At 37.3% G+C, this 20,511-nt stretch overlaps 1 protein-coding gene across 4 annotated transcripts; it reads left to right on the plus strand.

Annotated features, from left to right (window-relative positions):
* The first annotated feature begins 3 nt into the window (after positions 1-3).
* TRPC1 (transient receptor potential cation channel subfamily C member 1) lies at positions 4-19,069 on the plus strand. Of its 4 annotated transcripts, XM_042042743.1 has the most exons (14): positions 89-356; positions 1,614-1,768; positions 3,007-3,108; positions 3,935-4,137; positions 5,276-5,407; positions 6,703-6,898; positions 8,281-8,445; positions 8,551-8,617; positions 10,136-10,275; positions 12,324-12,467; positions 15,043-15,218; positions 15,374-15,575; positions 16,110-16,304; positions 17,139-19,069. In XM_042042743.1, the coding sequence occupies exons 1-14, from the start codon at positions 221-223 to the stop codon at positions 17,364-17,366; spliced, it is 2,241 nt and encodes a 746-aa protein (XP_041898677.1). In that variant the 5' UTR covers positions 89-220; the 3' UTR covers positions 17,367-19,069. The 4 variants fall into 4 exon arrangements, with proteins under 4 accessions (XP_041898676.1, XP_041898677.1, XP_041898678.1 ...); XM_042042742.1 differs by having other exon boundaries at positions 4-356; positions 8,281-8,617; XM_042042744.1 differs by lacking the exon at positions 89-356 and adding an exon at positions 374-613 and having other exon boundaries at positions 8,281-8,617.
* The last annotated feature ends 1,442 nt before the right edge of the window (positions 19,070-20,511 follow it).

Below are 20,511 nucleotides of genomic sequence, written 5' to 3' on the forward strand. Positions count from 1 at the left end.
CTTCCCCGGCGGCGGGGCCGGAGCTTGCGCACTGCGGCGGGGAGCGGCCGCCCGGCCCTGCCCTGCCCTACCGGCCCCGCCCGGCCCTGCCCTGCCCTGCCCTGCCCGCCCGCCGGGGGTGACCTGGCCGAGGCCGCTGCCCAGCTCGGCCGCGGTGCCGAGGGGCAGCGGGGGAGCTGCAACACCGCCCCGCCCGCGCTCGCGTGGGCCTGGCGGAGTCATGGCCGCCCTGTACCAGAGCGCGGACCCGTCCGCCTCGGCCTCACCCAACAAGCTGCTGGCGCTGAAGGATGTGCGGCAGGTGAAGGAGGAGACCACGCTGGACGAGAAGCTTTTCCTACTGGCCTGCGACAAAGGTACCGGCCCCGCCGCACGGCCCGACCCCCCTTGAGGTCTCGGCCGCTCGCTCCGAGGGCCCGAGCCGGGGCCGGGTGTCAGCCCTGCGCTGCCCTCCCCTCGGCCCGGGGTGCGGGTCCCGCCGTGCGGCTGCTGCTGGGGCACCGCATCGTCCGGGCCCGCCGCCTCCCGCGCGCCCCTGAGCGGGAAGGGAGGCGCGGGGCCGGCTCCTCCTGCGTTCGTGAGGGAGTCCGTTTGTGTCGGATGAATTTGGAAGGTATTTGCTGTGTTCGCTGTTCAAAGAGTCTCTGAGTAGAGAGCTGCTGTAAAATCGGGTCGTATCTAGACATCCCCAGGATAAGCGAGACCAGTATCTTATGATTTGCGCCATTGGTGGCGGATGGGAAGAGATTTTTCTTTCTAAAATATGCTGCTTGCTTTAAGTCTATATTTAGTTACCTTTGAGTCGAAACGTGCCCTTAAATCAAACTGACCTTAACAGGTCTGAAACGTTAGACTCCGAGGTATGCTTTTAATGGTGTGCTGCATGGCTCTGCGTGCTTGGGGCATAAGCATGGCTGCAGGAGCTGGATCTGCGTCCTGCCCCGAGTTTGGGTTAGCTCACAACCACAGGGGTTCTTCTGCAGTGACATTCGCCAGCGAGCTTGGGAGCTTTGCTCTGGGGCTGTCGGTGGTGGGATGCCTTGCTGTTACATAGCCGGTGCAGTCTGTCCTGAACATCAGAGGAAGGCACGTATTTCTGTCTTTAGCTATAAACGTAGGTTCAGAAAACTGAAAGGCTGCATTACAAAAAATGTAACAAAACCCACTTGTCTGTATAACAGCTGGTTCAGTACTCTTGCAGGCTCGGTATGTATTTTACTGCATGTAGGAGTATTCTACATATACTTCTGTAAGTATTCTACACTAAGGTCTGTCTTGGTCATGGTCTTCTATGTTGCAAAGTAATTTGTTATCCTAAAGACAGTTTTGTAAACCACCCGTGCTTTTGTGTGTGTTTGTTTTTAGGACTGGAAGTAAAGGGGTGGATTAAAGTACATGTCTGGTGCTTTCCTGAATAGGGATCTCCTGAAACATCTTTAGTTTTCTCCCTGATGATAGAATGCTTATCTACCTTGACTTCTTACTTGTCTGATACTCTCAGTGTCTGTTGTCAGCTATGCAATAGTGTCGTTTGATGCTACGTGGTACTTAAAATGTTCACATGCTTTTATTGCTTTATAATATGAAGTGATATCCCTGCCTTACTTGTGCAGGTGACTATTACATGGTTAAGAAACTCTTAGAGGAAAACAGCTCAGGTGGAATGAACATAAATTGTGTGGATGTGCTTGGACGAAATGCTGTTACCATAACCATTGAAAATGAAAACTTGGACATACTACAGCTGCTTTTGGATTATGGCTGCCAGGTATCCAACACACTTTATTAAAAGTGTTCAGTGTAGTCATATATCTTCTTTGTTAATCTGTCAGAATTTGGACATAAATACAGTCTGCCTTTTAGGCAGTTCAGTTCTTTTTCCAGTAAATTGGAAAAAGTAATTGTGAAAGTGGTTTCTTCTCACAAGTTGACTTTTCTAGTGGGATTTTATTGGCAAATGTGTAAGTAACATTTTCTATGATATTAACAAGTTTGCATTTTATTTTAAATGTTACTCCTGTTGCTGATATAGTGCATGCATTATATTCAAGAAAAAAAAAAGGGTATATGGTATGAGTGCCTCATATTAACAAGTGTAAAATGCAAAAATCCTTTTAGCTGTAGAGTATATTAACTTTAAAAATGGTAACACAGAAAAATTCATGTTATATTAGTGGATTTTCAGTTAAGGCAAACATGCATTTCTGCAGTGCTTTCTTGTTAAACTTGATCTCTGCTTGATGGCAGGGCACTTTCCTACCAACATGACTTCTTTAACTGTATGCAGCATCTCTGCTGCTGCTGGGAGAGGTGAAGCTATGATGGCTTAAATATGTAAGACAGGGGAAAGTAGCATCTTTTATTACATTGTTTCATATTGGGCAAGAATAAAACCACAAGCTTTTCCCTATCTGAATTAATGGCAGTAATAAAAGCTGTGTAATTTTCTTTTATTTTTTTAGAGCAAAAATCTGAATTTTTGGAAATGAATCAAAAAGAATAATATCATCTGTAGGGAAAATGAAAAGCTGCTTATCTCAGCTTAACAGAAGGTGCAGAAGTGGTTGGTTACCAGCCAAGAAGGAAAAAGCTTATTTTCCTAGCTGGACCCCACAATTACAAATCCAGGGTTGAAGTATCCTGTATGCCTAAGCTGTGTTACACAAACATTTGCTTTTAATGTGTCTAATAACCTGGTAGACTGTGTCTTTAAACTTGATTTTTGCAAGTCTTACGCATCATCTTTGCTGGAAAGTAATTTACGCAATTGATTCTTCTGCTGTTTGTGCAATTAAACAAATTGTCACTAAATCTTTGTGAACTCCTGCAATGGCAACCTGAATTTGTATCCTGATCATATGTCTGGTGATAATACAGAACATCATTTTAGTACTTTAAAAATAAATTAAAAAAATATATTAAAAAAATGCAGTTTGGCTTGAGTTTGTCTCTTTATGCTGTTTAAGTTTCTGCTGTTTTCACATGTGTTTTGTTTTCTTTCCTTAGTCCTCGGATGCACTTTTGGTGGCTATTGACTCAGAAGTGGTGGGAGCTGTTGACATTCTACTTAATCACCGACCAAAACGATCCTCCAGACCAACCATTGTGGTTAAGCATTGTTACTCCCTGATTTTTGGTTGGGAAGGCTATTGCTTTTTGGGTATCTGTAATATTTAAAACAATATTCTTAAATTCTGCATCTGTAAAGTGATAGAATCTGGACACTAGGGATTATTTTTGTAGCCTCTTTTGTCTTGAAAGATGAAATACGTTATTTTGCTTTATCACCTAAGGAATCCAGTGGCTTTATACCTGACAAACACATGCCTAGTTCAGAAGAGAAAAAAACCTAGTGGTTATAAATCTTTTCTAGTAGTCTGTTTACAGGGTGGTTAGCAGCCTTGACTTATAAAGGGTTTATTCATGTATTGAAGCTTCATAGATTTTTAGAGCAAATCTATAAACATCAGACCTTTACCTTGAAATGAATCAGTTGAAACATACCTTGTCAGTGATTAAGTACCAAAGAACTTTTGAAAGCACAAAGTAGAGGTAGAGGGAGGGAAGGAATAAAGTGTTGTGTAACAGAGTATGGCACTTTCAGGGTATTTTTTCTCCACTTCAATAGTAAATACAATAATTTTTTTCACGGACTAGACCAGAATAACAGTTTTTAATATCATACGTCTGTTGGAAAAATAGACAGTATTTCTATGTAAATTAACCAGAAACATATCTGGATCTGTTACTGGTTTTCAGTATTTGTCTGACACGTTGTTACCTGACTGTTGTTACATATTTTTCCTTCTTTTCATATTATGAAACATTGGAAAGTATTTTGAAGGAGAAATTCTTGGTTGAACAGTCAAAAACCCCCTTACATATAGTAGAACTGTAGGTAATAAATTTAGATACTTCCTACATTTTGTTCCAGAAATTAATGGAACGCATTCAGAACCCAGAGTACTCAACAACCATGGATGTGGCACCAGTAATTTTAGCTGCTCATCGTAACAACTATGAAATTCTCACCATGCTGTTGAAGCAAGACATATCATTACCCAAACCTCATGCTGTGGGCTGTGAGTGCACACTGTGCACTGCCAAGAACAAAAAAGATAGTCTGCGACATTCCAGGTAAGACTTAGCAGTCATAGGCCATAATAAAAAGATTCTTAATTCTCAGGTATTGCCTGGGTCAGATTCAGTATGTTTCCTGTTTCTTTTAAGGTAAAGTTTGTGAGTGGATTCCTTTAGTATATTGTAACTCTTTTTGTGAGAGATGGTAGTTCTTGGGGATGGGTTGTGCCTGAAAAGGCTGGTGGGAGGCAGTGGCTTTTTTTGTAATTTTGGTTTTATACTTTCAGTCATTGTGCATAGTCACTAAGTGCCTTTCCTTTCTACCAGTTGTGTCTCAAACACTCTAGCTACCTTTGACTTGGGGCCATAGGGACTACACAAATAAAATTTTTCTCAAGTTAGTTAATGCTTGGGGGTTTGTGAACTGGCATGAGGAGGTGGCTAATTCTGTATCCTGTTCCTAAAAGAGTTTATGTGGCATGGATTGATGAATGCAAACTAAAGACAATTTTTCTCTTTTATTCTTTGGTATTTTTGAAAGTAGAAAGCTTTTTAATAAAGATTCAAATGAGGAGAGGGATTTAGCAATCTGGGAAATATTTTGTGTGGTTAACTTGAGAACGTATTTGAGGGTTAAATAAATTTAATATGTGAGAGGATAAAAAATCACAGAGTTCAAAGATTGTAACTGTACTGTAATTACAATACACTATTAATTATTGCATAATTACTCCAGTCTGTATCCAAAATACTAAAAAATAAGAGAAGTGAGAGTATTTGAGTTTTTGGTAGTGAGCTGGTGCAGGCCACCTTCTGGTATCCATCCTATACACCATGCCATTAACTTGAGTATGAGTAAAGATGTCAGGGTATCCCAGGCAGTCAAACAATAGAAATATTTGAGATAGCAGCTCTTATTTAATCTAGAACTTCTGCTGATGTACTGATAACAGTGGAAGTACTGAGGAAAAGAAGAGGGAACCTGTTTGGCTGATTTTGGATACTTAGGGGTTCTAAATATATAATGTATCTTCCAGGACACACTGCGTTTGATGTTTGTAGTGTCTGATTTTAACAATCCAAATTGTTTCATCTTTCAGCTGACTATTTTAGGCAAACCTTTGGAACAGGTTCTGATTTGAAGTTGGTAATGAAATGAAACATCCTCATTTTGCTTGCTGTTCTTTTGTCACAGGTTTCGTCTGGACATTTATCGGTGTTTGGCCAGTCCTGCCTTAATAATGTTAACAGAGGAGGATCCAATCCTACGAGCTTTTGAACTCAGTGCAGACTTGAAAGAACTAAGCCTTGTTGAGGTTGAATTCAGGTAGGAATTGAAAACACAAATCAATTTGAATACTTTTATGAAATTACAGGTGTAGAAATACATATGCATTAGAAAATGTTTATTCCTAATTTTTTGTAAGTGAAGTGTTTAAACTGATAATTAGATGTAATAAGTTATATAATATAATTTATGCCTCATTAGTAGTCATTTTGACAGTTTAATTACTTTAAATCCTTTTAGGTATAGACATTTCAATGCATGTAGTTGCACCAACAGTTCAAATTTCAGCTCTACTCTGCAAAAACAAACAGAAATTATGCTAAATGCTGACTTATTTGGAAATCACACACCTATTAATCATATCAATATCTCATTAGTACTCTGTACTTTTTTTCTGTATCAGGGTAGAAATATGCAATACCTTGATTATACTGACCTGACTCATGTTGAGAGTTGTTTTGGGTTTTGTTTCTTAATTTTGCTCCTTATAATGTAAGACTTTGAAGAGGGCATGTGTGTATGTATGGTTACATATATATGTGTATATATTTAAAATATGCATATGTGTGTAGAAGACTTCATACTGAAAATGCTCTATATGATGAACAAATGCTCAATATAATTTCATGTTTAAACAATGCAGATTTCTACCATTTTGTAACTTACCGGCACAAAAGCTTTCCAAGAATGTGAAAGCAAGTGTTTATATACAGTAAAATTCTACTTTTCTAAACAACATTTGAATTTTCTGGATTTTAGCTGCTTATCTTTCTTACTAAGAGTTCAATTTTTGGATTTTTGTGATACAGCTTGGTATTAAAATGGACTGTGTGCAAGGTGAGATAAGGAAATCGTGTGGTTTCTTTTCATGTGTTTAATATATTAATACATAATATTTAGTGAATAGACTAGTTTTCAGATGACAGGAATAAAGCAAAACCTCAAACAATTTCCCATCCAGTAGGAAAGTCCAAGTGGTTACTTACCAGTGCCATATTTTGTGACTGCTACACTTTCTCATCTCCTGGAAATAACTCTAAGCTTTAACTCTGTGTATGGAAATCATGACATAAGAATTCGTATACTGTAAGTCTGTTTGTCAGATTTTCTCTAGTGATCTTGCAAACTAAACTGAAGTGTAATTGTCATGTTATGTGGAGAAAACTACTCAGAGTTGTCTTAGGAATGCTTGGACCTTGATATAGGACTTCTGGGGTGGTTTCTTTTAATTTGTCTTGACATATCATACAATCCCAACCAAAAATGTATCATTCATGATTTAATGGAAAATACAGAACCAGTGGAATAGTACATACTGCTTCTGTGTATTTCAGAAATGATTATGAGGAGCTCGCTCAACAGTGCAAAACCTTTGCTAAAGATTTACTTGCACAGGCGCGGAATTCCCGGGAGCTGGAAGTGATTCTGAATCACACCTCCAGTGATGAACATGTAGACAAGCGAGGATTGTTGGAAGAGAGGATGAACTTAAGCCGTTTAAAACTTGCAATCAAGTATAATCAAAAGGAGGTTTGTCTTTGCAGTAACTTGATAGACTTTCCATATCATATTTTGCTAGTAATTAATTACTTTGTTGTTCTGCCTCTGGACGCAGAAGTGGAAATAAATTTACAGGAGTTGTAGAAGAGATGTTAATATACAGGGTATCAGTATGTGAAACAGGGATACTGCAAGATACTGAGTGTTTCTTCAGTGTTTATTGTGGAGATGAATGCAGTATTTTCTGTATTGAAGTATAGACTACTGCTTTTTTATGAACAGCTCTGGTAGTGGTAATTATTTATTCCGATTCTCATTAAATCCTTGCCTAGAGAGGCATGGATCCTTAGGTGCCAGACATGATTTATCATCTTCTCACTGGTCATTAACTGTTCAGCTTTGTCTCAGGCCTTGCCTGTGCTGTTCAGTAATTAGGTTGGACCTGTGCTGGTACAACTGAATAGCCCCTCTGTTCCAGAATAGCAGCACTTTTTATGCCGTCAATATGCAACTTCCTCCATGGAGAAGGTTATTGTCATTTTTGTCCCCTCATAAATTATAACTCTAGTTTTCTGTGCTGGAAGGCAAATGGGTATTTGTGGGATTCTAGTACAAGGATCAAGGATAGAGTGGAAGTTTCCTTTTCATGCAAAATCCGTTTTTAGTTAGCATTTGCAAAAGGAATTATATAATTTTGTCTGTTCTACATGTCTAGGCTTAAACTGTTTGTGAAACTGTTGAAATACATAGCATTTAAAAGTCATAAACTGTAGTTCTGGGCTGCCCTACAACCAGCATTACACATTTCTGGAACGCATTCATCAAGCACACTGAAGTATTTTGGTGTTCCTCTGGGTTTGAGCATAGCTTGTTTTTACTACAGGTCTTGGAAAATAACAACTTTTTTGTGCTGTATGAGGAAAGTATCTGCAGAACTTGTTTTAGTCCTGACAAGATTACTGTAGAGACAGTTTTTGTGATGCATTATAAAATGTGGTAACAGCAAGGTTCTTTTTGTTGGTATTTTTTCAACTAAATGACAAACGATTCTCTAATGAGATACATTCTTTTGTAACTCTGCGGTGTGATGCTATTGATATGCTAGATTCTAAATAATTAAAAATCAAAACTAATTCTTAAACTGAAAACCATTAGAAGTCTAGTGTGTATAATTTACGTTTAGTTGCTGGCTCTAGAAGGAAATTAAAATAACGGATGTTTATGTTCATCGTGGGTCCATAGCAATTAGGTCTCTTACAAGATAATTATTTCAAGTAGATGTTCTTGCCTTTTCCTGTTAAGTGGTAGCTACATATAGTTAGAAAATTAATTTTAATTATGTGACTTAGTAATGTGTATTAAGAAACCTGAGAGTGATTCCTTGTTTGTTTCTCCCCCTCCTTCCCCCCCAGTTTGTTGCCCAGTCCAACTGCCAGCAGTTTCTCAACACGGTGTGGTTTGGACAGATGGCCGGCTATCGGCGCAAGCACACCTGCAAGAAGATCCTGACTGTTCTGATGGTTGGCATTTTCTGGCCAGTTTTGTCCCTGTGTTACTTGTTAGCCCCTAAATCTCGAGTAGGTCGAATAATTCACACTCCTTTTATGAAGTTTATTATTCATGGAGCTTCGTATTTCACATTTCTGTTATTACTTAATTTGTATTCCCTTGTCTACAATGAGAATAAGAAGAATACCATGGGACCAGCCCTGGAGAGAATTGACTATCTTCTGATAATATGGCTTATTGGTAGGTATGATTTGAGTGATTGGATGACAACTGCAGAATATATATAAAATTGCCAGTTAAGTGGTACATCAGCAGTAAGTAATAACTCAGTCTTTCATTAGCAGTTCTGTAATGCTTGACTGGAGAAGTAGTTAATAATAAAACTTGGACTTGCTGCAGTGTTGGCACGTGGTTTAAAGATAAAAGTATATGTTGTGTATGTTTATGTATTCATGTTCCATCTTAGTCTAAGAGATTTAAGGTGTGCATTTACCTCATGCTTTTTTCAAAACACAAAAACAAGTATTTTTTCCCATGTTATGATCTTCCATGTTTCTGTATGTCATGGTCACCGATTATCGTAACTGTACCAGAAAGGCTGCATGTCACTTCTGGTTGATGCAGCAGAGGGAGCACAATTATAATTTTTGTTGAGTTCTCAAGAACTTTTGGTTGAAAATTCATAGAACCTTTTACCTTGTTTTTGGTTGTCTGGCATGCAATTTTTTTTACATTAAAATTTGCCTTTCTTAATGTAAGGTAATTAGATATGTATCATTTGTATCATTGGACTTGTAAAAAGCAGTGATAGAGTGAAAAGCAACACAGTTTTTTTCTAAGTAATTCTGTGGGTGATTTATTTCATATTTTAGGGTGAGGGGTTTTTTGTGTAATAGTGGTTCCTTTCACAATTGAGCTGTATTAAAACTGTTGAGCAATTCTTGCAGATCTTGGAAATATTTAGTATCCCCCACGCAAGTACAGGCAGGTCTTAAAAGAAACTTGAAAACTTCAAATTTTGAGTACAATTCAGATTCCTCCTTTGCTTTGAAATTAAATATTATAATTTTATAAATTCTTTTGTTCCATCAAGTCTGCTGTAGACAAAGTATGTCACTAGGTGGTCTTGGTAATTTTAATTAAAGGCTATAGACATGTATTTTTTTCTGCATGTAATATTCTAATGTGGATTTCAAGTAGGATTTAAAAATTATATCTAAGCAACATAATCATTAAAATCAGGTTATTTTTCACATTATTGAATCTCAAGTTTTTAAATAGTAATTGCATTTATAATTAAATGCTTATTTTATAATGACATTATACTGATTCCATAAAAATATTCTAAGTTGATAAAGACCGTATTTAGAAAATGTTCTACAAAATCAACTGGAATGAAAAGAATCAAGTATCAAGGATTCACTTACATTATTATATTCCATAGTCCCATTAAAATATTCCCTAAAAATCATTGTCAGAATGGCCACAGCAGAATTTCTAATGTTTCAGGCTAGTAGCAAGTTTTGTGTTGTTCTGGCTAAACTTTCAAAATCATGAATACAAATGTCTTCCATGCGAAAATGAAACAACAGAACTCCAGTTCTTGTGTGTGTAAATACCATCTTCTCCATTTCCTTTTACTGATTCTGTAACAAGTTTAGTGTAAAATACATGGTGATCATATGTAAAATAATATTTGTTCAGTACAATGGCTTCACTTCCCTGTTTGGTTTTTTTTTTTGGTTTTTTTGCCTGCAGGAATGGTGTGGTCAGATGTCAAGAGGCTCTGGTACGATGGTTTAGAAGATTTTTTAGAAGAGTCCCGCAATCAGCTTAGTTTTGTCATGAATTCCTTGTATTTGGCAACTTTTGCCCTCAAAGTTGTTGCCCATAACAAGGTGAGCACCAATCTTCATAGATCCAAAGCTCCTCTGGGACTGGCTGAGCAAATATGATTTTAGTACATTGCTGCAAAATACGCTAAGGTACATTACATGTGGTATGTTAGTAGTAGGGTGTTGTGGTTAAGTGTAAACATTAGTAATAGCCTAAAGTGTGGGTGCAGTGTAGGCTTTGGGCTTAAATGCTCTCTGTGGTATGGGCCATGGAGCTGTCAAGACCTTGGGTCTTGCTGCACCTTGGTCTTCAGAGAATAGTTGATGAGGCAAATAGCAGTTAGAAAACATATCAAGACATGTCTAAGTGCTTGGAAACCCCAAACAGAGCTAATGTCTTCCTTGTAAGAACTGGCTGGTCTTCCAAATGGCTTGAGTTTTGTTTAGGGAAATGCATCTCATCAGATTTGGCATTTGAGCTTGCCTGATTCCATAGGTCAGTACTTTGCAGAAAGCTAATAGTATTCTCTGTGTTTGGATTGCCTGATGCCTTTTTGTTGCGGAAAGTTTTATTTCGCTTTTGAGTACATATACTCGAATGTCATAAGTGGCGGTGGTGGATTTTTAATTGATTTTTGCTTGGTGGGGCTTTTTTGATTGGGGTTTTCTTTGGTAGTAAGGATAAAAGCCCTGAGACTATAGAGGAGCCTTGCCTTGTCTCTATAAAAAGCCATCTGGATTTGATTGAAAATACGAGTTTTGAAAATTATTATTGCCATTCTATTGCATGTGTTGTTAACCACACAGCACATGGCAAACTGCCAGGCCAATTGAATGTGTATATTTCAGCAAAATCCAAGCCAGTGCAGTAGCACCGTTATTGTGTCTTGAAAACTGTAAGTTGACAGCTGTCTGGCAGTTGGGAGGGAAATAAACTGGTTCAGTTCTACCCAACTTGGTGTTTGGCTCATTTCCCTATCCTAGCATTGATTCAGAGGCTGGTAATCATTTAGAAAGGAAGGCTCCATTTCTTGGAAAAAGACTAGAGGGAGAATGCCACATTGGGCTGCCTTCCCAGCCATTTGCTTTGCAACCAGCATGTCTCTAGTATTAGTTCCTTTGCTGAGATAAGAGCCCATTGTTGCCAATTTAAATTGTAACCTTTTTGAAGATGCATGACTCCTGTCCTATAGACTAGGCATATAATGGGGGTTTTGCCCCTTTTATATGGCAAAATTTATTTTAATAGTTTATAAATCATATAGAAAACCAAATAAAAATGTTCAGTTTGTATCTTAGGTCCATTGTAGGCACTGAAACTGTAAGAAATAAAGGAAGAGTCTCTGTAGCAGAAAGATTTGTACACATGAAATGCAGTGTATAAAAAAATACTTACCCCTATTTAGTGCCATCTTTGTGCAGCAGACTTTTGGGCAAGTTATTATAAAGCAGCTGTGAGTTCCTTAGTTTTCGAATGTCCATTTTGAGACAGCAGAAGCTGGTAATATAAATGCTGAATGTGTGAGCCAAACTGAAAGTTAGCAATCTGTGGATATTCCCTGAGTAAGTTGAATAGTAGTACTTAGTGGATAATACTTCAATCAACAGTTTACTTGTGACTCCCATTCTCTGCAGCCACTGATAAAATCTGTTGAAGGAACCCCAAGTCATAAGTCTTTCCAAAACTGGTTAAGATCAGCTGTCACCACACTGCAACTGCATGTGTACATCGGTTTTCTTTGTAGCATTTCAATCTTATTTTTGATTGAGGCCTATTGTAGTAGGCAATGTATGTGTTTATAAAGTGCCTAAGTCCCTGTTTCAATAGACCATGCAAAACAGAGTAGAAGTGAAAGCAGAACAGAGGAATAAATGGTTTGAACAAGTGAGTGGCAGAGTTAGGTGTTGAATTTAAATTGTCTGATTTCTGTCTCCCTCTGGAATGGCTTTTAAAATGCCTTTGTCTGAAAGAGGTATGACATCTATGAGTGATATATGTTCATTTCATTTATGCTCTTACCTGTTTTGGAAGCAGAAGTGGGGAGAGGTGTATGGGTGAATTTCTGTATTTATAATGTCAGTGATCTCAATTTGTCCTTTTTATGTTGCAGTTTCATGATTATGCTGAAAGGAAGGACTGGGATGCATTCCATCCTACCCTAGTGGCAGAAGGTCTTTTTGCCTTTGCAAATGTTCTTAGTTACCTGCGTCTCTTCTTCATGTACACAACCAGCTCCATTCTGGGACCACTCCAGGTGAATATAATTACTGCTTGAAAAAGTATTAAACCTAATTTGCTATCAAGAGTCTAACTGAAAATAGGAAAAGAAGATGTTAAAGAAAGAAAGTGAAAAGTAGAAGGAAGTGATACTGCATTGAAGTTTGATTTTTTTTTTTTAATTAATCTCTTGTGTAAAACATACTGATTTAGATGGGCAAAGGTAAGAAAAAGAGTGAAAGACCTTGTGTAGTTCAGTTAAGGTATTCTTCCATGATAGCTGTACCTATACTGTCTTTTTGTTTTCATCTGTTTTAAGCTTAACATACCACCTAAGTTTTCACAGTTGAAAAGTGTAAGGATCAGGTTCTTCCTGTAAAGTTTTATGCAAATAATTGCCTTCTTATCTCTAAAGAGATAGATGAATGAAGTGTGTAGCAAGGAAGAGTAATCAAGAGCCTTTCTGTTTATGTCTGTGATCTCATTGAAGCTACACCTTGAGTTGTGCAAATTGCTTTTGTTTGAAAAATATAAATCTCTCGAGTATTGCAATAGTCACCCATTTATTGGCAGTTATAAGAAGGGAGAACAGGTTTCTTCTTACTCGGAATTTGTTGGAGCCTTCCAGTGAGTAGGGATGACAGTAAAACCTCCCACATTTTAATTACCTAATTTTCTGTTATACATTTTAAATGGAAATGTATTTGCACACTTCGAAAAAAATATTGAAGTCTTGGTGTTGCATTAAGCATTAGGGTTGTACAGATTGATTGAACACTGAAGTCACTCCACATTTTAAAGAGATTCACTGTTGAATGTGCATATTTATTTATGTACTAGATGTTTCACAAGTTTTTTATTAGAAGGCTGTGTTATGAAATTTTCCAAGTAAATAAAAACAGTCAACAGTCACCCCATTCAGAGGCACACAGGAGCTTATGTTATTACTGCTGGCCGAGGGCTGGTGCAACAACTCTTGCAGTATTTACTGAAAGTAGGTCACAAAGTTCAAATGGTGGTAATCAAATATGGCATGGAAACCCAACAGTGGGGGGTGGGGGAAGGCAGCTACCCTGTTCTGTTGGCTCTTAAGAGTTATTTTTAAGCATTCAGTTACTTGACTCATTGGTTAATAAAACCTGTTATAATCCAGATTTGTAAATTGGCTGTATGTGGTGCTTTTTATTGTTAACAGAAAGTAGAATAATACTCCCCTAGATTAGATAATTAGATTTCAAGTGCTTAGAAATTGTAAATACTTAGAGAGGGAAAGTGTAAACCTATGAAGAAAGCAACTGGCATTTGGGATGGGTTATTACACTCTATGCCAAACAAAACAGTTTCAGGCAGTTTGCACTTTTTGTGCATTCCTGTTTCATCTACTTTGTCTCTCTCTTAGCTGGAGCCATGTGTGAATTAAAAGGTGAATGTTGTTGGGATTTGGGTTGGGGTTTTTTCCTTAAAGGGTTAGATGTGATGAAACAGTTCAATGGGGAGTACAGTCATCCTCTGACCAAACACGCACACAGTTGGTGCAGAGCTCTGCCCACAGCTGCAGAGTCTCCATGACCATTACAGACTGTACAAACTCTGAATGTGCTGTGCTGCAGGAGGTACTGGGTGAGTTTCCAGCAGCAAAGGAGGGAGCAGGAATTCATCTCCAGAAAAGCTGTACTTGCAAAACCTGGCAATTGTGTTACAGTTCTGGACTATGATTTGGTACAGATTTTGATTCATATAAGACTAGGCTTTCCACACACCGATTTATATAGATTAGATTTACCCAATCCCTTTTTACATATATTTGCATTCTTTATAATGGTACACTGTTCTGAAGAAGTTTGTAGGAAGACTAATTAAATTATGTACACACTTTATGCTGGGTCTGTGTAAAACATTGTGCTTATGTCAAAAGCAAATCAAAGTCTTTCCTTTGGAAAAAAATCGTAAGCGTTTGTTTAGGTTTTTTTTAAAGGTGCTGTATTTCTAATGTTGCAAAGTTCTGTATAGGATATTTTGAATTAGAAACTAATGATCCAGCTTTACTGTCATGCCTTCTATGCTTTATTCTTCAATTTCTGTGTGCCTACACACGTGTTTATTTGAAATCATATATAAAATGTACAGTGAACTAAGTCTGTATTCTGCAGATGGGCTTTGGTATACTGGCTGGTTTTTTATTAGTGATAAATTATGATTCCAAATGTTTTGATTAATTCAGTGTTCTTCTAAGTATTTTATTAACTTTCTATGATGGCATTTTATGTTCAAATGCGTTTACTGCTTTTGTCTGTTGACCTGTGAGTTCCTTATTACCATTCGTATTGCAAATAAATAACAAGGTGTACATAGTATTGCTTATGGTTATTTGGAGGATACTGTTTTTCCAGGTGATGTTAAAGCTACTTACATTTTCTTTTTAATATCTAGAATTTTTCTCTGAAGAACAGTACAAGGGTATCTCCTGACCTCAAGGTCTGTTTAGCATATCAAAATTTAACTTAAATATGTAAAATGTAAATAGATTTTTTGTTGATCAAAGGCTGAAGGAGACAATACAAATAAAAATAACTACATGTTTAACTAAAATTAGAAATAAATCTATTTCACAGATTTCAATGGGGCAGATGCTACAAGATTTTGGAAAATTTCTGGGCATGTTTCTTCTTGTCTTGTTCTCATTCACAATTGGATTGACACAACTTTATGATAAAGGATTTACTGTAAATGAAGAAAAAGACTGTGCGGGCATTTTCTGTGAGCAACAGAGCAATGACACATTCCATTCGTGAGTTTGATATCTGTAACATAACTGCATTGTTTGAGCCCTTAATCCCTAGTAATTAAACAAATTTGACTGGATTTTTTCACTGATCTTGAATTTACATTAAACACTTTTGGTGTTAGGTTTACCTAACCAGATTTTTTTTCTTGTTTTTGTAGGTTTATTGGTACATGTTTTGCTCTCTTTTGGTATATATTCTCCCTGGCACATGTTGCAATCTTTGTGACACGTTTTAGCTACGGTGAAGAATTACAGTCTTTTGTGGGTGCTGTTATTGTTGGGACCTACAATGTGGTGGTTGTGATAGTATTAACTAAACTCCTTGTGGCAATGCTTCACAAAAGTTTTCAGCTGATAGCAGTAAGTGGTTTCTGATTAATTACCAATTACCAGTATCTTTTGATTTTACACAAATTTCTTCCTGTGATGTGTAGACTCATTATCTACAGACCTCATGGACGAGCTCTGTCTGTGAGCTCATATTTTTCCTTCAAATAAGAGCTGCTTATTTACTTGGATAAAAAAAAAATTGTAATGTTCATGTTGAATGTGTGCAGGGCTTTGGCCCACTGAGAATTGATGACTTTCTAGATACAATGGCTGTTCAAATGCTGGTTTTGGTATGTGTGGTGCTTTGGCATTTGATCTGGGGTTATACCTTCTGAATTTTATACTAGAGTATATAGTGAATTGTAGAAAGATGTACTTATTTTAAGTATTTAATATTAGAATATTCAAACAAACCTATTAAAATACTCTGTAATCTATCTATTAAAATGCTATATAACCAAAGTTAAATAATGGTCAGTTTTTCAGGTATGAGAAAATTAAACTTACAAAATAACCTGTTAATATTTCTGCTTCTTTTCTCTGTTAATGTTTCTGATGTATTAGAATCATGAAGATAAGGAGTGGAAGTTTGCTCGTGCCAAGCTTTGGCTTAGCTACTTTGATGATAAATGCACACTCCCTCCACCTTTCAACATTATACCCTCTCCCAAGACTATCTGTTACCTTTTCAACAGTCTCAGTAAATGGATCTGCTCTCATACATCAAGTGGCAAAGTGAAACGTCAGAACAGCCTAAAGGTGAGGAATGATTGGGAAAGCTCTAGGCTCTGCAGCTGGAAAGGTGCTGCTTGCTAAAATGAAGTAGCAGATTGCTGCATGAAGCTGCCTGTCATAAGATGAATGCTACTAAGATAAATAGGAGCTACAGAATAATGTGTGTCACATCCAAGATAAATAAGTGTTACCTATTTCTTCTTAAGTAAGGTTCTATTAACTTTCTGGTTTGGGAATTTCAACCCGCTTCCCTCCAACCCCCAATTCCCCCAGAAACAGTCAGGGAAAAATGCTTGGATTGAATGAAAATATGTAAAAACCTCAAGGAAGTATGTGCTAATCTCAAAAATGGTGAGGTGAGAATATTCTTTGGAGAAGGTAATTGATTTTAAACATATTACAGAAGTGTCAGAATAAACAACCAAAAAAGATCACTGAAGCCTCTCATTGTTGGGGAAGGGATTTTTTATTTGTTTATTTTATAAACATTTTTTTTGTACCCTGCAATTTTGCGTACTAATTTTGCATCTTCTTGCTGATGAAAATAGCATTAAATAAACAAATTTAAACACTTTATGGAATTTGCACTGAGAGGCATTCAGGGTTATGGAACTCTTAATTGCTCACAGAACAATTACCAAGCCAGGTAGATAAAAATTCTCAGTTTTGTTGGTACAGCAGATTATAATTTAATTTGAATTTTGTGGACAATTTATAGGCATTGTATATTTGTGCACATCAGGATGTGTTTATAAAATTGCTTTGTTATTTTGTTCACATTTCTTCTCTGTATAATTGTATACAGGCTTTAGGGCTCAAAAATCACTTGCATAGTAAATATCTTATATTTGTTTAAAGGAATGGAGAAATCTGAAACAGAAGAGAGATGAGAATTACCAGAAGGTGATGTGTTGCTTAGTCCACCGTTACTTGACTTCCATGAGACAGAAGATGCAAAGTACAGATCAGGCCACTGTGGAAAACCTCAATGAACTGCGGCAGGACTTGTCAAAATTCCGGAATGAAATGAGAGACCTGCTTGGCTTTCGGACTTCTAAATATGCTATGTTTTATCCAAGAAACTAAGGCCTAACTTTTAAACAAAAGGTGTGTGCTTTTAGATACCATAGGTGGAAGTGTTGACCTAATTCTTTTGCCAGATCGTATAGACGAGAAGATTATTGCACAAAAATACATTTGAAAATGTGTTTGCATGAGTTGCAGCTCGGTGCCCAAGATGTCAAAATGAATGCAAAAACAGATACACTAATTTTCTTAACCTCTTAATATTGGTGTGTATATAAAAATTTGTATATAGGAGTTTTCTAAATGTTCCTCAGACTGTCTGTGGCTGTCAGGTGTTAGAGCTTCATAACTAGCACAACATGTTTCTTTCTTCTATTTTTGCTGTTTGTTCTTTTTTGATACTTGTTTTTCAAGTTGTGGGAGAAGACAGACTTTTTAAAATAAAAATCCAGCCTGTTTATTTTTAATAGAAAAGTCAGATAATGAATAATAGAAAATTTCCAGCACAGTTGGAAATTATGTATGACTGTAGGTTACAGTGCACATGAAGACTGTATGGCTCTGAAAGAGGCAGTTCTAGTTTTGTATGTTAACACTGACTGTAAACTAACATTTATAGAATACAGCAAATCAAATCATCAAGACTTTTCACTTTGGTGGGAACATTGACATTTTGAACACAAAACAGACCATTTCTTGAATGTTTATCATTATGTGTAAGACAATCAAACCCTGCTTGGATTTTTCAGCAGTGCCTCAATAGTACATTTTAATATACATGTTAGGATTGAGAACAGAATTTTAAAACCAACCTGTGAACATTAAATGTTTAGTATCTTGGGTTTTTAAAATCTAGATAAATTATTTGAATTATTAAAATCTATGATTTCATGAAAATGAGGTGGAGCCACATGAGTGCTATTGGTTGCAGTGCTGAACAATTCCTGTGAACCGTTCTCCACTTCTTTCTGTGAGGTCACTGAGTCTTGTCATTGGAGAGATGTACTTTAGAAGGGTCTGCTTGACACAGATTTTACATATCCTATATTTAAATTTTTCTTTTTTCCTGTTTTTTAGCAGAATTGTTGCCAAGCTAGACATTATTTTTTGTGTCAGGAAAACTGTGTTTTGTGAAAACAGTTTATTTGACTTTGCTTACAATGGACAGTAAGGGCTTTGTGGATTTTCTGTGCTAGAGGGTCCTATATGGCTTTATATGCTTGTATATAATTCAAGCTGACAAACTGTAATTGAGAAATGTGAAATTCCCCTATTTTTAATTACAAAGTAAGTATATTCATGACAGCTAAAGGATTGATTAACAGTTTTAGTATTATGATGGTGCTCTTCTGAAATGGTCGTATGTCCGGAAGGCGCAGGTAGCCATTGAGGTCTTTGATTGCAGTTGATTTTGGGAGATTGACAGAGTGGGTGCTTACGTGAATGTTTACTTTTTTGAAGGAATTCTTATAAAACTCTTTCTTGTAAAGGTGATATATTTTCCGTACTACGAAATTATGTATTTCTGAACTAGGTTTTAATACTCTGCTTCTAGAAGTGTTAAGAGTATAGAGGAATTCTGATATGTGTTGGCTTTTCGTGGGAATAGGAAGTTAACGTCCTGGTTGAAAGCAAAGAGGATCAGTGAGTTTTGTATTTGGACTGAGATCTCGTGTTTGAATAATGCACCAACATAAAAACTATGTGCTGTGTATGTTGTGTATATTCAAGAAAGGAAGCAAATAAAAGCTCTTTGAAAAATATGGTTGTATGGTTGGTCATATTGCAAACACATTATATCAGTTACCACATCGAAAGTATTTTCTTTGTCATGCTGAGGTAGTAAGTTTAAGGAAGGTAGGTGGTGTTAATGTGTTACTGCCTTTTTCCTTCTGGACCCCTCCTGTTCGGTTCATTGAAATGGCTTCATGCAGTGCCATGAAGTGATGCTGGTTCCAGACCAGCTGGGTTAGATCCCAGATGCACTGTCAGCTGTTTGGCACTGGGATGGTTAGTTGTGGGAACCTGGGGGTGTTGAGAGTATGAATGAAGGAGCTAATGGAGCTATTTCTGAGTGCTTTTCATACATTGAGCAGAGTCACTCAGAGCTACCTTGCTCATTGTCTTGTGGCACTGCATTCTACTACAGTGTAGATGTCCTTAGGAAGAATTGTTGTACTTCAAGGCTCTCGGGGACCTTGGATTCGAACTGGGATTTCTGGAGTTTTTACTTGTCACTGAAACACAAACCTGTAGAATGAGAGAGACAGAAAGAGAGAAGTTTGTTCCCTGCCCTACCTTAGTTACATGACACTTTGCATCTCTGTTTTATTTGAAAGCCGTTGTAGTCTTCCTCTCTACTGGGCTACTAATCAGTACTGAGTGCTTTGTTCTCTGTACTCAATTTTGTCTCATCATCTAGATTTTCCTAGTTCACATATGTTAAACATGCTATTGCTTTCTCATTTGGCAGTTTAGTACTTGCTGTTCCAAGGTCTCCCTTACGCACATTCACAGAATAGTTCTGGACAGGCACAGCAACAAAATTTTACATATTAAAAAAAAAGTTTGGAGAAGCTGGAGTTGGCTATAGGATTCAGAGCTTCCTTGTACAAATTTTAGTGCAAGTCATTAAAGGACTGAGTAGAGTTTTTGAGACAACTGGAAAAGGTTGATTTTTCTTCCCTTTCATGTTAATGTCTGTTTTGTCTTAGACCTAACTTTGCCTTGATAAAAACTGAGATGAAAATTTTCATACCTGCATTTGGAGCAGGAAGGTCAAATCACTAATTACTGGAAATCAGCTTACTTTATGCTCTTGCTAAACTATGGTCTTGATTGTTATTTCAATAGAAATTATTTCAGAAATCGTGTTGTTGGTTGTTTGGTTGCAAGCTGGATTTTAAATGTTTGAAGTTTACAGTCACTACAAACTGCATTTAAAAACTTGTAACAGTTGTTACCTGTGCTTTGTAACCAACTCTTACTTGAGAAAACTGGCACTGCTCCGTGTTCCTCTGTTCCCTGTTTCAGGCCTACTGCTACCAGTGCATTGATCTGGGAAAGGAACTGGGGAAAGGAACTGGTCTAAAGGGAGCATTGAGAAGAGCAGGCAGGAGCTTTCCCTACCTTCCATTTGGTAGACGATGAATAAGCTGCCAGACCTTTCTTGCCTCACTGAAAAAAGCTGCGTGACAGATGGGCA

The sequence above is a fragment of the Corvus kubaryi genome, unplaced genomic scaffold (genome assembly GCF_017639235.1).
Source record: "Corvus kubaryi isolate FWS band 111438036 unplaced genomic scaffold, C.kubaryi_AGA036_p1.0 37397, whole genome shotgun sequence".
Taxonomy (NCBI): domain Eukaryota; kingdom Metazoa; phylum Chordata; class Aves; order Passeriformes; family Corvidae; genus Corvus; species Corvus kubaryi.

Coding starts and splice junctions, on each gene's coding strand:
- TRPC1 (XM_042042742.1), top strand. CDS start 221: ATGGCCGCCCTGTACCAGAGCGCGGACCCGTCCGCCTCGGCCTCACCC. Junction 3,109..3,934: donor CCTCCAGACCAACCATTGTG/GTTAAGCATTGT, acceptor ATTTTGTTCCAG/AAATTAATGGAACGCATTCA. Junction 5,408..6,702: donor CTTGTTGAGGTTGAATTCAG/GTAGGAATTGAA, acceptor TGTGTATTTCAG/AAATGATTATGAGGAGCTCG.